This window comes from Procambarus clarkii, chromosome 2, assembly GCF_040958095.1.
Source record: "Procambarus clarkii isolate CNS0578487 chromosome 2, FALCON_Pclarkii_2.0, whole genome shotgun sequence".
In the NCBI taxonomy this organism is placed as follows: Eukaryota; Metazoa; Arthropoda; class Malacostraca; order Decapoda; family Cambaridae; genus Procambarus; species Procambarus clarkii.
The window spans coordinates 55,869,247-55,883,057 of NC_091151.1; the positions used below are offsets into that span (position 1 = coordinate 55,869,247).

Genomic DNA, 13,811 nt, shown 5'->3' on the forward strand with positions numbered 1-13,811 from the left:
CTTATTGTAACACAACGTGTAACTGTTTGCGCCTAGTTGATTGACAGTTGAGAGGCGAGACCAGAGAGCCGAAGCAAACACAACTAGGTGGGTACAACTAGGTGAATACAACAACACAACAAGGCTAACTTTGATCAAGTCTACAATAAACTACGTCATTCGCTCTTCCATAATGATCATTATGTCAATATGTACAATATGTTACCGTATTTTAATTTGTAATGCAGCACAGTTGGTGAAAGTGAGTATTGTAAAGAGCTGATGAGTCAGCCGAGTATTGGGAGGGAGAGTAAGGGCGCGTCGTTTGACTGACAGAGAAGATTAAGGATGAGTCATGTGAGTGACGGTAGACTAATTCAGTAAGGGTGAGTCAGTTGAGTAATAATTGCAGATTGAGTGAGGGTGAGGCAGGTGAGTAATGGTAGACTGAGTAGGGTAAGTCATATGGCTGAATGAAGAGTAAGGGTGACTCAGATGAATAATTGGCAGACAGAGTGAATCACGGGTGTGATAGATAGTCTAGTGGGTACTGGAAGACTAAGTTAGGGTCAGCCAGGTGAGGACGGAAGACTGATAAATCTTCAGACAAATGGTGAATGACTGAGTGAGGATGAGTCGGGCGAGTGATGGAAGACTGAGTAAGCATAAGTCAGATAACTGAGTAAGTAATGGAGAGTCAGATAAGTCATGGACGACAGCGGGGTAATGTCTCTAAATGGTCATTTACCTCTCACATTACTAAACTATTAAACTGTTATCTTGAGCAATATTAGCGGTCGAACTCTAATTAACATCGTTGAGGTCTGCAGGTAATTATTGTAACTGGTCTCAGATGCAACACAGCTGGCGCCCTCGACGAGGTAACTGCAGCTCCTGACTGTATTGTTGCACGGCCGTGACAACGTTAATTGTACCACAAGCAACAGCAGGGGTTCCCTGACAACGTCAGATTTATTAATGCCCATGTCAACGTTGCTTGTACCACAAGCAACAATGATGATACACAGACTACTGTAGTCAATGATAGTACTGTCTCTTGCAGACTACTGCAGCCAATGTTAGTATTGCCTCTTGCAGACTACTGCAGCCAATGTTAATATTGCCTCTTGCAGACTACTGCAGCCAATGTTAGTATTGCCTCTTGCAGACTACTGCAGCCAATGTTAGTATTGCCTCTTGCAGACTACTGCAGCCAATGTTAGTATTGCCTCTTGCAGACTACTGCAGCCAATGTTAGTATTGCCTCTTGCAGACTACTGCAGCCAATGTTAGTATTGCCTCTTGCAGACTACTGCAGCCAATGTTAGTATTGCCTCTTGCAGACTACTGCAGCCAATGTTAATATTGCCTCTTGCAGACTACTGCAGCCAATGTTGGTATTGCCTCTTGCAGACTACTGCAGCCAATGTTAGTATTGCCTCTTGCAGACTAGAACTTCCTCTTGGACGACATTACTGCCATTTGCAGCATTACAATTGCATCTTACAGTGTAATTACTGCCTTTGGCTGTGTTATCACTGCCTCTTCCAGCTCTACTACTGCCTCTTGCATCGTTAGTATTTCCTCTTCCAACAATATTACTGCCTCTTGCTGCGTTAGTATTGCCTCTTGCAACAATATTACTGCCTCTTGCTGCGTTAGTATTGCCTCTTGCAACAATACTACTGCCTCTTGCTGCGTTAGTATTGCCTCTTGCAACAATACTACTGCCTCTTGCTGCGTTAGTATTGCCTCTTGCAACAATACTACTGCCTCTTGCTGCGTTAGTATTGCCTCTTGCAACAATACTACTGCCTCTTGCTGCGTTAGTATTGCCTCTTGCAACAATACTACTGCCTCTAGCAACGTTAGTATTGCCTCTTGCAACAATGCTACTGCCTCTTGCTGCGTTAGTATTGCCTCTTGCAACAATACTACTGCCTCTTGCTGCGTTAGTATTGCCTCTTGCAACAATACTTCTGCCTCTAGCAACGTTAGTATTGCCTCTTGCAACAATGCTACTGCCTCTTGCTGCGCTAGTATTGCCTCTTGCAACAATACTACTGTCTCTTGCAACGTTAGTATTGCCTCTTGCAACAATATTACTGCCTCTTGCTGCGTTAGTATTGCCTCTTGCAACAATATTACTGCCTCTTGCTGCGTTAGTATTGCCCCTTGCAACAATACAACTGCCTCTTGCTGCGTTAGTATTGCCTCTTGCAACAATACAACTGCCTCTTGCTGCATTAGTATTGCCTCTTGCAACAATACTACTGCCTCTTGCTGCGTTAGTATTGCCCCTTGCAACAATACAACTGCCTCTTGCTGCGTTAATATTGCCTCTTGCAACAATACAACTGCCTCTTGCTGCGTTAGTATTAACTCTTCCAAGGATACTACTGCCTCTTGCTGCGTTAGTATTGCCCCTTGCAACAATACAACTGCCTCTTGCTGCGTTAATATTGCCCCTTGCAACAATACAACTGCCTCTTGCTGCGTTAATATTGCCCCTTGCAACAATACAACTGCCTCTTGCTGCGTTAGTATTAACTCTTCCAAGGATACTACTGCCTCTTGCTGCGTTAGTATTGCCCCTTGCAACAATACAACTGCCTCTTGCTGCGTTAATATTGCCCCTTGCAACAATACAACTGCCTCTTGCTGCGTTAGTATTAACTCTTCCAAGGATACTACTGCCTCTTGTAGCTATACTACTGCGTACTGGAGCGTTAATTCAGCATCTTGTAGCGTTACTATTTCTCTTGTATTGTTACTCTTGCCTCATGCAGCGTTAATACTGGTTAACCGTTACTATCTGCGTCATATATCGTTAGCTCTGTCTATTGCAGCATTACTACTGCTGCCTCTTGCGGTATACTACTGCTGCCTCTTGCAGTATACTACTACTGCCTCTTGCAGTATAATACTGCTGCCTCTTGCGGCATACTACTGCTGCCTCTTGCAGTATACTACTGCTGCCTCTTGCAGTATAATACTGCTGCCTCCTGCGGCATACTACTGCTGCCTCTTGCGGCATACTACTGCTGCCTCTTGCAGTATACTACTGCTGCCTCTTGCAGTATAATACTGCTGCCTCTTGCGGCATACTACTGCTGCCTATTGCAGTATACTACTGCTGCCTCTTGCAATGTACTACTGCTGCCTCTTGCAGTATACTACTGCTGCCTCTTGCAGTATACTACTGCTGCCTCTTGCAGTATACTACTGCTGCCTCTTGCAGTATACTACTGCTGCCTCTTGCAGTATACTACTGCTGCCTCTTGCAGTATACTACTGCTGCCAATTGTGGCATTAATACTTCTGACTCTTGCAGTATACTACTGCTGCCTCTTGCATTATACTACTGCTGCCTCTTGCGGCATACTACTGCTGCCTCTTGCAGTATATTAGTGCTGCCTCTTGCAATGTACTACTGCTGCCTCTTGCAGTATACTACTGCTGCCTCTTGCAGTATACTACTGCTGCCTCTTGCGGTATACTACTGCTGCCTCTTGTAGTATACTACTGCTGCCTCTTGCAGTATACTACTGCTGCCTCTTGCGGTATACTACTGCTGCCTCTTGCAGTATACTACTGCTGCCTCCTGCAGTATACTACTGCTGCCTCTTGCAGTATACTACTGCTGCCTCTTGCAGTATACTACTGCTGCCTCTTGCAGTATACTACTGCTGCCTCTTGTAGTATACTACTGCTGCCTCTTGCAGTATACTACTGCTGCCTCTTGCGGCATACTACTGCTGCCTCTTGCGGCATACTACTGCTGCCTCTTGCAGTATACTACTGCTGCCTCTTGCGGTATACTACTGCTGCCTCTTACAGTATACTACTGCTGCCTCTTGCGGTATACTACTGCTGCCTCTTGCAGTATACTACTGCTGCCTCCTGCAGTATACTACTGCTGCCTCTTGCAGTATACTACTGCTGCCTCTTGCAGTATACTACTGCTGCCTCTTGCGGTATACTACTGCTGCCTCTTGCAGTATACTACTGCTGCCTCTTGTGGCATTAATACTTCTGCCTCTTGCAGTATACTACTGCTGCCTCTTGCGGTATACTACTGCTGCCTCTTGTGGCATTAATACTTCTGTCTCTTGCAGTATACTACTGCTGCCTCTTGCAGTATACTACTGCTGCCTCTTGCAGTATACTACTGCTGCCTCTTGCAGTATACTACTGCTGCCTCTTGCAGTATACTACTGCTGCTTCTTGCAGTATACTACTGCTGCCTCTTGTGGCATTAATACTTTTGCCTCTTGCAGTATACTACTGCTGCCTCTTGCGGCATACTACTGCTGCCTCTTGCAGTATACTACTGCTGCCTCTTGCAGTATACTAGTGCTGCCTCTTGCGGTATACTACTGCTGCCTCTTGCAGTATACTACTGCTGCCTCTTGCGGTATACTACTGCTGCCTCTTGCAGTATACTACTGCTGCCTCTTGTGGCATTAATACTTCTGCCTCTTGCAGTATACTACTGCTGCCTCTTGCAGTATACTACTGCTGCCTCTTGCGGCATACTACTGCTGCCTCTTGTAGTATACTACTGCAGCCTCTTGTGGCATTAATTCTTCTGCCTCTTGCAGTATACTACTGCTGCCTCTAGCAGTATACTACTGCTGCCTCTTGCGGTATACTACTGCTGCCTCTTGCAGTATACTACTGCTACTTCTTGCAGTATACTACTGCTGCCTCTTGCAGTATACTACTGCTGCCTCTTGCAGTATACTACTGCTGCCTCTTGCGGTATACTACTGCTGCCTCTTGCAGTATACTACTGCTGCCTCTTGTGGCATTAATACTTCTGTCTCTTGCAGTATACTACTGCTGCCTCTTGCAGTATACTACTGCTGCCTCTTGCGGCATACTACTGCTGCCTCTTGTAGTTTACTACTGCTGCCTCTTGTGGCATTAATTCTTCTGCCTCTTGCAGTATACTACTGCTGCCTCTTGCGGTATACTACTGCTGCCTCTTGCAGTATACTACTGCTGCCTCTTGCAGTATACTACGGCTGCCTCTTGCAGTATACTACTGCTGCCTCTTGCAGTATACTACTGCTGCCTCTTGCAGTATACTACTGCTGCCTCTTGCGGTACACTACTGCTGCCTCCTGCAGTATACTACTGCTGCCTCTTGCAGTATACTGCTGCTGCCTCTTGCGGTATACTACTGCTGCCTCTTGCAGTATACTACTGCTGCCTCTTGCAGTATACTACTGCTGCCTCTTGCCGCATACTACTGCTGCCTCTTGTAGTTTACTACTGCTGCCTCTTGTGGCATTAATTCTTCTGCCTCTTACAGTATACTACTGCTGCCTCTTGCGGTATACTACTGCTGCCTCTTGCAGTATACTACTGCTGCCTCTTGCAGTATACTACTGCTGCCTCTTGCAGTATACTACTGCTGCCTCTTGCAGTATACTACTGCTGCCTCTTGCAGTATACTACTGCTGCCTCTTGCAGTATACTACTGCTGCCTCTTGCGGTACACTACTGCTGCCTCCTGCAGTATACTACTGCTGCCTCTTGCAGTATACTGCTGCTGCCTCTTGCGGTATACTACTGCTGCCTCTTGCAGTATACTACTGCTGCCTCTTGCAGTATACTACTGCTGCCTCTTGCAGTATACTACTGCTGCCTCTTGCAGCATATTACTGCTGCCTCTTGCAGCATATTACTGCTGCCTCTTGCAGTATACTACTGCTGCCTCTTGCGGTACACTACTGCTGCCTCCTGCAGTATACTACTGCTGCCTCTTGCGGTATACTACTGCTGCCTCTTGCAGTATACTACTGCTGCCTCTTGCAGTATACTACTGCTGCCTCTTGCAGTATACTACTGCTGCCTCTTGCAGCATATTACTGCTGCCTCTTGCAGCATATTACTGCTGCCTCTTGCGGCATATTACTGCTGCCTCTTGCAGTATACTACTGCTGCCTCTTGCAGTATACTACTGCTGCCTCTTGCTGTATACTACTGCTGCCTCTTGCTGTATACTACTGCTGCCTCTTGCAGTATACTACTGCTGCCTTTTGCAGTATACTACTGCTGCCTCTTGCAATTTACTACTGCTGCCTCTTGCAATGTACTACTGCTGCCTCTTGCAGTATACTACTGCTGCCTCTTGCAATATACTACTGCTGCCTCTTGCAGTATACTACTGCTGCCACTTGCAGTATACTACTGCTGCCTCTTGTGGCATTAATACTGCTGCCTCTTGCAGTATACTACTGGTGCCTCTTTCGGTATACTACTGCTGCCTCTTGCAGTATACTACTGCTGCCTCTTGCAGTATACTACTGCTGCCTATTGCAGTATACTACTGCTGCCTCTTGCGGCATACTACTGCTGCCTCTTGCAGTATACTACTGCTGCCTCTTGCGGCATACTACTGCTGCCTCTTGCAGCATATTACTGCTGCCTCTTGCAGCATATTACTGCTACCTCTTGCAGCATATTACTGCTGCCTCTTGCGGCATATTACTGCTGCCTCTTGCAGCATATTACGGCTGCCTCTTGCAGCATATTACTGCTGCCTCTTGCGGCATATTACTGCTGCCTCTTGCAGTATACTACTGCTGCCTCTTGCGGCATACTACTGCTGCCTCTTGCGGCATATTACTGCTGCCTCTTGCAGCATACTACTGCTGCCTCTTGCGGCATACTACTGCTGCCTCTTGCGGCATATTACTGCTGCCTCTTGCAGCATACTACTGCTGCCTCTTGCGGCATACTACTGGTACCTCTTGCGGCATACTACTGCTGCCTCTTGCAGCATACTACTGCTGCCTCTTGCAGCATACTACTGCTACCTCTTGCGGCATACTACTGCTGCTTCTTGCAGCATACTACTGCTACCTCTTGCAGCATACTACTGCTGCCTCTTGCAGCATACTACTGCTACCTCTTGCGGCATACTACTGCTGCCTCTTGCAGCATACTACTGCTACCTCTTGCAGCATACTACTGCTGCCTCTTGCAGCGTTACTACTACTATCTCTTGCAGCATACTACTGCTACCTCTTGCAGCATACTACTGCTGCCTCTTGCGGGATACTATTGCTGCCTCTTGCAGCATACTACTGCTACCTCTTGCAGCATACTACTGCTGCCTCTTGCAGCGTTACTACTACTATCTCTTGCAGCATACTACTGCTACCTCTTGCGGCATACTACTGCTGCCTCTTGCAGCGTTACTACTACTATCTCTTGCAGCATACTACTGCTACCTCTTGCAGCGTTACTACTACTATCTCATGCAGCATACTACTGCTACCTCTTGCAGCATACTACTGCTGCCTCTTGCAGCGTTACTACTACTATCTCTTGCAGCATACTACTGCTACCTCTTGCGGCATACTACTGCTGCCTCTTGCAGCGTTACTACTACTATCTCTTGCAGCATACTACTGCTACCTCTTGCGGCATACTACTGCTGCCTCTTGCAGCATACTACTGCTGCCTCTTGTGGCATACTACTGCTACCTCTTGCAGCGTTACTACTACTATCTCTTGTAACGTTATACCCTCTTGCACCGTTACCACTGCCTCTTGTAGTGTTATTATGGCCTCTTTCAGCGTTATTACTGCCTCTTGCATATTACTAATGCTGCCAATTGTAGCCATTATTTGCTTCTTACAGTAGCGTTTCTTCTTCCACTGGCGCGTTAGTACTGCTTCTTCCAACGTTACTAATTTCTCTTGCAGACTTACCTCTCGCAACGTTGCAACTTCTTTTTTTCCTCGTTTCATCTGCCACTTGGAGCGTTACTATTGCCTCTTTTAGCGCTGCTACAAGAGGCAATTACTACTGCATTGTTACTACTAATTCTTAAACGATGCGACTGCCTCTTGTAGTGTTACTACTCCAACTTCCAGCGTTACTACTGTCTCTTCCAACGACATCACTGCCTCTCCGCAGCGTTATAACTGACTCTTGCAGCGTTGATGACCAAACCACACACCACAAGATGAAGAGACGACGACGTTTTGGTCCGTCTTGGACCATTATCAAGTCGATTGTGATAATGGTCTTGTTATGGTCCAGGTGGGACCGAAACGTCGTCCTCTCTTCATCTGGAGGGTAGAAATAGCCTAAGCTATTCTGTCATGTTGAGATGTATTATATTGTCTCAATAAACGTACTTGAACTTGTTTCTTCATCTTTTTGTGTGTGGTTTGATTATCATAGCTTCAGCCACGTTGTTGTGACTCATCGTCTGCTTCTTGCAGCGTTCACGTATTGAGGTGAGCTCATAAGCTCATGGTTTAACCACACCTGCAATATAATGTGTCACAATGAATTGAATCCAATTACTATTGTTACACCACCAACCTTCCTTATTTTATTAAGATGCAGGTATGGAGCTGAGTCTTATAGTACTAAGATTTTGCCCTCTTGTAGGTCCTGAGCTTGTAGTGTTGTTCTCTACTGATATTGGAATGGCAATATTGACTCCATCAGCTTCTGGCTTCAGGCATTGTTCACACTCCACTCACAGTTTATGGGAAGACACACACAATTGTTCATAAAATTAGAGTGTCTTAATGTTTATACACATCTCTTAATGTTTATACACATTTCTTAACGTTTATACACATTTCTTAATGTTTATACACATTTATACACAATTAATAACACCGACCAGGTCCTTGTGTGGCGGCAGAGTTTTGTATGCACAACTGTGAGAGGGTGTGTGTGGCGTCACTGCTGTGGCATCACTGTATCCACACAATCATCTTACTATTTTTTAGGCAAGACACACCCTTAGTGTCACATTAATTAAAACAGTGTCTTGCTGTTGTTGCAGAGTATTGGTTACTCTGTGTATGGGAGGGTGTGAGCGTCACAACTGTGGTGACGGTGTACACACACACACACACACTCCTCACAGTGTGTGGGAGGGAAGGTGATCGGCTCAGGCATGGCTGTCCATACTCTCTGCACTGTGGCAAGACACACTAATAACATCTTTAAATAAAGTCTCTTCCTTAATATGCACATTGTATGTGCATTTTACATCACCAGTCAGGTTCACGGTTTTTAAACGGCGGCAATTAAGCAGCTTGAACATCGTGGAGCGTCCTCACGGCCGTGCAGAACTCGCTACAACACCAGAAAAAAGCGGCTTCATCTCCACCGTCCTGAGGGACCAATATAACCTGGCAAAAAAGAAAACATCGCAGCAGTGACGATTTCATACATCGACACATTTGACGGCCCAAACACCGACCAGTAGTAGAGCTACGAACGCCAAATTAACGAAGAGTAAAAAAAACATCACCACCCGGTCGGCCGAGCGAACAGCACGCTGGACTTCTGATCCTGTGGTCCTGGGTTCGATCTCAAACGCGGCGAGAAACAATGGGCTGAGTTTCTTTCACCCTATGCCCCTGTTACCTAGCAGTAAAATAGGTACCTGGGTGTTAGTCAGCTGTCACGGGCTGCTTCCTGGGGGTGAAGGCCTGGTCGAGGACCGGGCCGCGGGGACACTAAAAAGCCCCGAAATCATATCAAGATAACATCAAGATAACTGTGGCGCAGTTGTAAGACACTTGCCCAACGTATCGTGAGTGATTTTGCCCGGGTTCATATCCTGGCCAGGGAGGATTGACTAGGCGCTAATCCTTAACTGTACGCTTCTGTTCACCCAGGAGTGAATGGGTACCTGGTTGTTAAACGACTCTGGGGAAATTCCGGGGGACGTATTCGGGGATAATTAGGATTAAGGGCCTATCGGAAACACTGTGCGTACTTTACAAGAATAGTGGCTTTACAAGAATGCAAGAACGCCAGTATACATATAAATACAAAAAAATACAAAAAATAGCATTATATTTATTTAAATATAAGGATGAACTGCCAAAAACAACTTGTGTGTGCAAGTGACGTGTTGGGTTAACTGCCTCAGTTACAGTCATAGTGAAGGAACAAGCACACCCACCACGTGATGATGGAGGATATGAATAGTGAGTAATGTCTCTAATTCAGTTCTAAGTAAAATAATCCATACTAGGAATTTAGAAAAGTGTAGGGTGGGGAGGAACGGGGAGGTTGTTCATGGCGATAAAAAATTTTACTTTGAATTTTTATTTAGTTGGCCGCAGTCGTGATGTGGTGGAGGATAAGGGACCGAGGGCAGGTATGAATAACAGCAGCTGTGTAACCCTAACTGGTGTTTATTGGTCGAGGAAGCTGCATTGTCAACTAGGAGGATTTCGAGATGTATGTTTCGCGTCTTAATGCACTATAGCAGCCATCCATTGATAAGCAGTATGACGGAGCAGATTTAGAAAAAAAAATGATATGTCATAGGATCAATATTTTTGATCCTTTGATCAATGTTTTGATCAAATAAATCTCAAGTGCAAAGCCTTTGAGACTTTGCACTGGCGATTCGGCCGTGAATCAAATCAACTTGCTTGTTGAAATTGAGATTGGGTTGATTGAAGTGTCGTATAATGAAATTTCGAACAATATCAAGGTGTGATCTAGAACTTAAATAGATATCTGTATGCTGGGAATAATTTTAAACAGAGAAAAATGGGCGCTTTATGGTGAAAAGGTGCGAATGAAGCAAGCTTTTAAGGAACTGTTGGTGGGGTGAGTATGGAGAGACCTGTTCTGCCACCCAAGATGAACACTATGCTCCAGAGGATAGCATTTATTGGCGGACAAATGTTTCATAAAGCAGGTCAAACTAGCAATCCCCCGACAGAATGAAATTGAGAACTAACGACGAAAAAGGGACGTATTATCGGAAGGGTGAAGGAGTGTCTGAGAGTGTGTGAGTTACCCCCCTCAATATTGTGACTATGGTCCAAACCCTGACTGTGTTCCTACACGAGGACTCCTTCAAGTAACACTCACTATTACGGGAAAAACTTAAGTGATCATGATTACTTTTTATAATAAAAAAAATGTGTAAATTATGAATTGTAATCTTTTCAAATTTCCCAAAATTTATACCAACAAAGGTGAACTTGCAATGGCAAGACTTATGATATGAATACATGCTATAATATCTTTTGATTCATAAGGGCACTATGGTTTAGTAACCACTACTATTGAAGTCAGTCTCTCTCTCTCTCTCTCTCTCTCTCTCTCTCTCTCTCTCTCTCTCTCTCTCTCTCTCTCTCTCTCTCTCTCTCTCTCTCTCTCTCTCTCTCTCTCTCTCTCTCTCTCTCTCTCTGTCTCTGTCTCTGTCTCTCTCTCTCTCTCTCCCTCCTCTTCTCTGCCCTTGGCGTGCTGCGCGTCATCACCTCCCTATGCGACATAAGCAACATCAACCTGAAGGCGCCGCAGAGTGATGTAAGCCAGCCATCATTAGAGCCCCAACTACCTTCGTGACTCGGGAAGGATAAATATGCTCCACATATTGTTCCCTTATGATGAATGCCGCCTTGTTCCGCCCTTCACTAAAATACTTCTGCTGTTGTGAATAAGAATGTGGGAGTGAAGGCAAAAGTGTGGCTTAAGCCGTGTTTGGCAGGCGGCGCCGTACTGTAGAGCCAATCTTTATTGCCCTCCATTGACCTCTTGTGTGGTTCAGAAGGTAAACACGACGCATACCTGGAAATACATTTGTAAAGATGATCACTACGATAGCACTGTACCTGGGTACTAATCGATAAATTGTTCTTAAAAAGCTCTATTACGCACCCAAAGGCACAGTTAGTACTAGACAAATTAGTGCTAAAACAAAATGAGTCTATGACAATGAGCCTCCACTACACACCGTCATAAAGGGACGTAGACCACTCTCTTACACAAAATTATATACTGATCAGTTAAGATAATTAGGGAAGGATGGATAGGATGAGTTGGTTAGGTGATTAGGATGACTGGTATTTTTCTGACCTACAAGTGGAGGTTTGTTGAGATAATGAGGGGCAAGAAAACAGCTCAGGTGGGAGAGGCGGCGTAGGCCGTGGTGACAGGTGTGTGGGTGGAAGAGGAAGTAGGCCGTAGTGACAGGTGTGTGGGTGGGAGAGGAAGTAGGCCGTGGTGACACATGTGAGGGTGGAAGAGGAAGTAGGCCGTGGTGACACATGTGTGGGTGGAAGAGGAAGTAGGCCGTGGTGACACATGTGAGGGTGGAAGAGGAAGTAGGCCGTGGTGACACATGTGAGGGTGGAAGAGGAAGTAGGCCGTGGTGACACATGTGTGGGTGGAAGAGGAAGTAGGCCGTGGTGACACATGTGAGGGTGGAAGAGGAAGTAGGCAGTGGTGACACATGTGAGGGTGGAAAAGGAAGTAGGCCGTGGTGGAGTGAGGGGGTGCTGGCTGCTGTCCTCTTGAGTGGTGGAGTCTTCTTTCTTCGGTGCAGCTCATGTCTTTTGTCTTCGGTGGTGCTGAGGTCTTCACGGTGGCAGATATAGCGTCCAAGAAAATAATAAAATAAAATCGGGCAATAATTAGGTCCCCATCCCCCTATACAGGAGGAAGAAAGCGGCTGCCTTCGGTTGGGTCTGGTTCTGTAGACAGTTGAAATGGGTATGGGTTATCTTGAGATGATTTCGGGGCTTTAGTGTCCCCGCGGCCCGGTCCTCGACCAGGCCTCCACCCCCAGGAAGCAGCCCGCGACAGCTGACTGACACCCAGGTACCTATTTTACTGCTAGGTAACAGGGGCATAGGGTGAAAGAAACTCTGCCCATTGTTTCTCGCCGTCGCGGGATCGAACCCAGGACCACAGGATCACAAGTCCAGCGTGCTGTCCGCTCGGCCGACCGGGTGGTGATGTTTTTTTTACTCTTCGTTAATTTGGCGTTCGTAGCTCTACTACTGGTCGGTGTTTGGGCCGTCAAATGTGTCGATGTATGAAATCGTCACTGCTGCGATGTTTTCTTTTTTGCCAGGTTATATTGGTCCCTCAGGACGGTGGAGATGAAGCCGCCACCGTTATTAAAAATAACGTCGCTTTTGGCTCGTATGTGCGATATGGCCAAAAGTGCACGAAATTTGAAATGAAATCAGCTCATGAAAATGACGTACTGTCCCGTTTTCTGTTTCGGTCGTCCGGCTTACTCCAAAAGGTTAGGAGAGGAAAATTTCAATTAACGTTTTTCATAACTTTTGAAACTTTATGACAATTTCCTGCCCACCTAACCTATCAGAGGACCCTTAACTAACTGTTGTTGAAAAAATCTCAAATTTATTTAAATTTTTTTAATTTTCAAATTACGTCCACTTTCGGCCATACGGGCAAACGGCCAAAAGCAACGTTGTTTTTAAGAGGACAAGTTAGTCCGGTTGCACTCTTGGTGATGTTGGAAGTCCTACTGAGTTCTCTTCCTCATTGGATGAGAGTGTAGCTTCGTCCTCTTGGCCAGTGGAGAAGGTCTCCTGGTCTGGATCTGTTACGGCATTTGCTATTGGATCAGGGGGCACGCGTTTCGACTCTGGTATTGCCGGGTCCGTTGGCAGAGGCCGACGACGTGTTGCTTGGATCAGTTGTCTGTATGTGTCTTGTGAAGAAGGCCTCAGAGATCTTGAAGATGGGTAGGTTGTTCTCAGCATATAGTTCATTTAGTACTGTGTGGTACTTCCTGATGTCCGATCCAGCCATAAGGCCTGCAATGAGTATGAGAGCAGGAATCGTGCTGTTGTTGGTGATGGCTTGAACTGGTGGAGGAGAGTGTGGCGACGTCTGGGTCGATGATTGCTGGCCTGGTTGAGTGGCGTCGTCTAGGTCTGTGATTCGCTGCTGCCCCGGGTGTTACTCGTTCAGTAGTTGCTCTGTTGAGTGGTGGTGGGGCTGCCCGTGGCGCCACTTGTCGGGAGGTCCGAACGGCTACAGACCTTTATATTTA

General features: G+C 46.1%; 1 protein-coding gene across 1 annotated transcript; it reads right to left on the minus strand.

Moving 5' to 3' along the window:
• Nucleotides 1-1,482: 1,482 nt before the first annotated feature.
• LOC138366673 (golgin subfamily A member 6-like protein 24) lies at nt 1,483-7,749 on the minus strand. Its single transcript, XM_069327942.1, has 2 exons — nt 7,524-7,749; nt 1,483-2,615 (listed from the first exon to the last, which is right to left on the minus strand). The coding sequence occupies exons 1-2, from the start codon at nt 7,747-7,749 to the stop codon at nt 1,483-1,485; spliced, it is 1,359 nt and encodes a 452-aa protein (XP_069184043.1).
• Between the last annotated feature and the right edge of the window lie 6,062 nt (nt 7,750-13,811).

Excerpts from the sequence above, each read along its gene's own strand:
- LOC138366673 (XM_069327942.1), bottom strand. The coding sequence starts at position 7,749 with ATGAAACGAGGAAAAAAAGAAGTTGCAACGTTGCGAGAGGTAAGTCTG. Across the intron at positions 2,616-7,523 it reads AGTGGTAACGGTGCAAGAGG|GGGCAATATTAACGCAGCAA; the intron begins GTATAACGTTAC and ends TATTGTTGCAAG.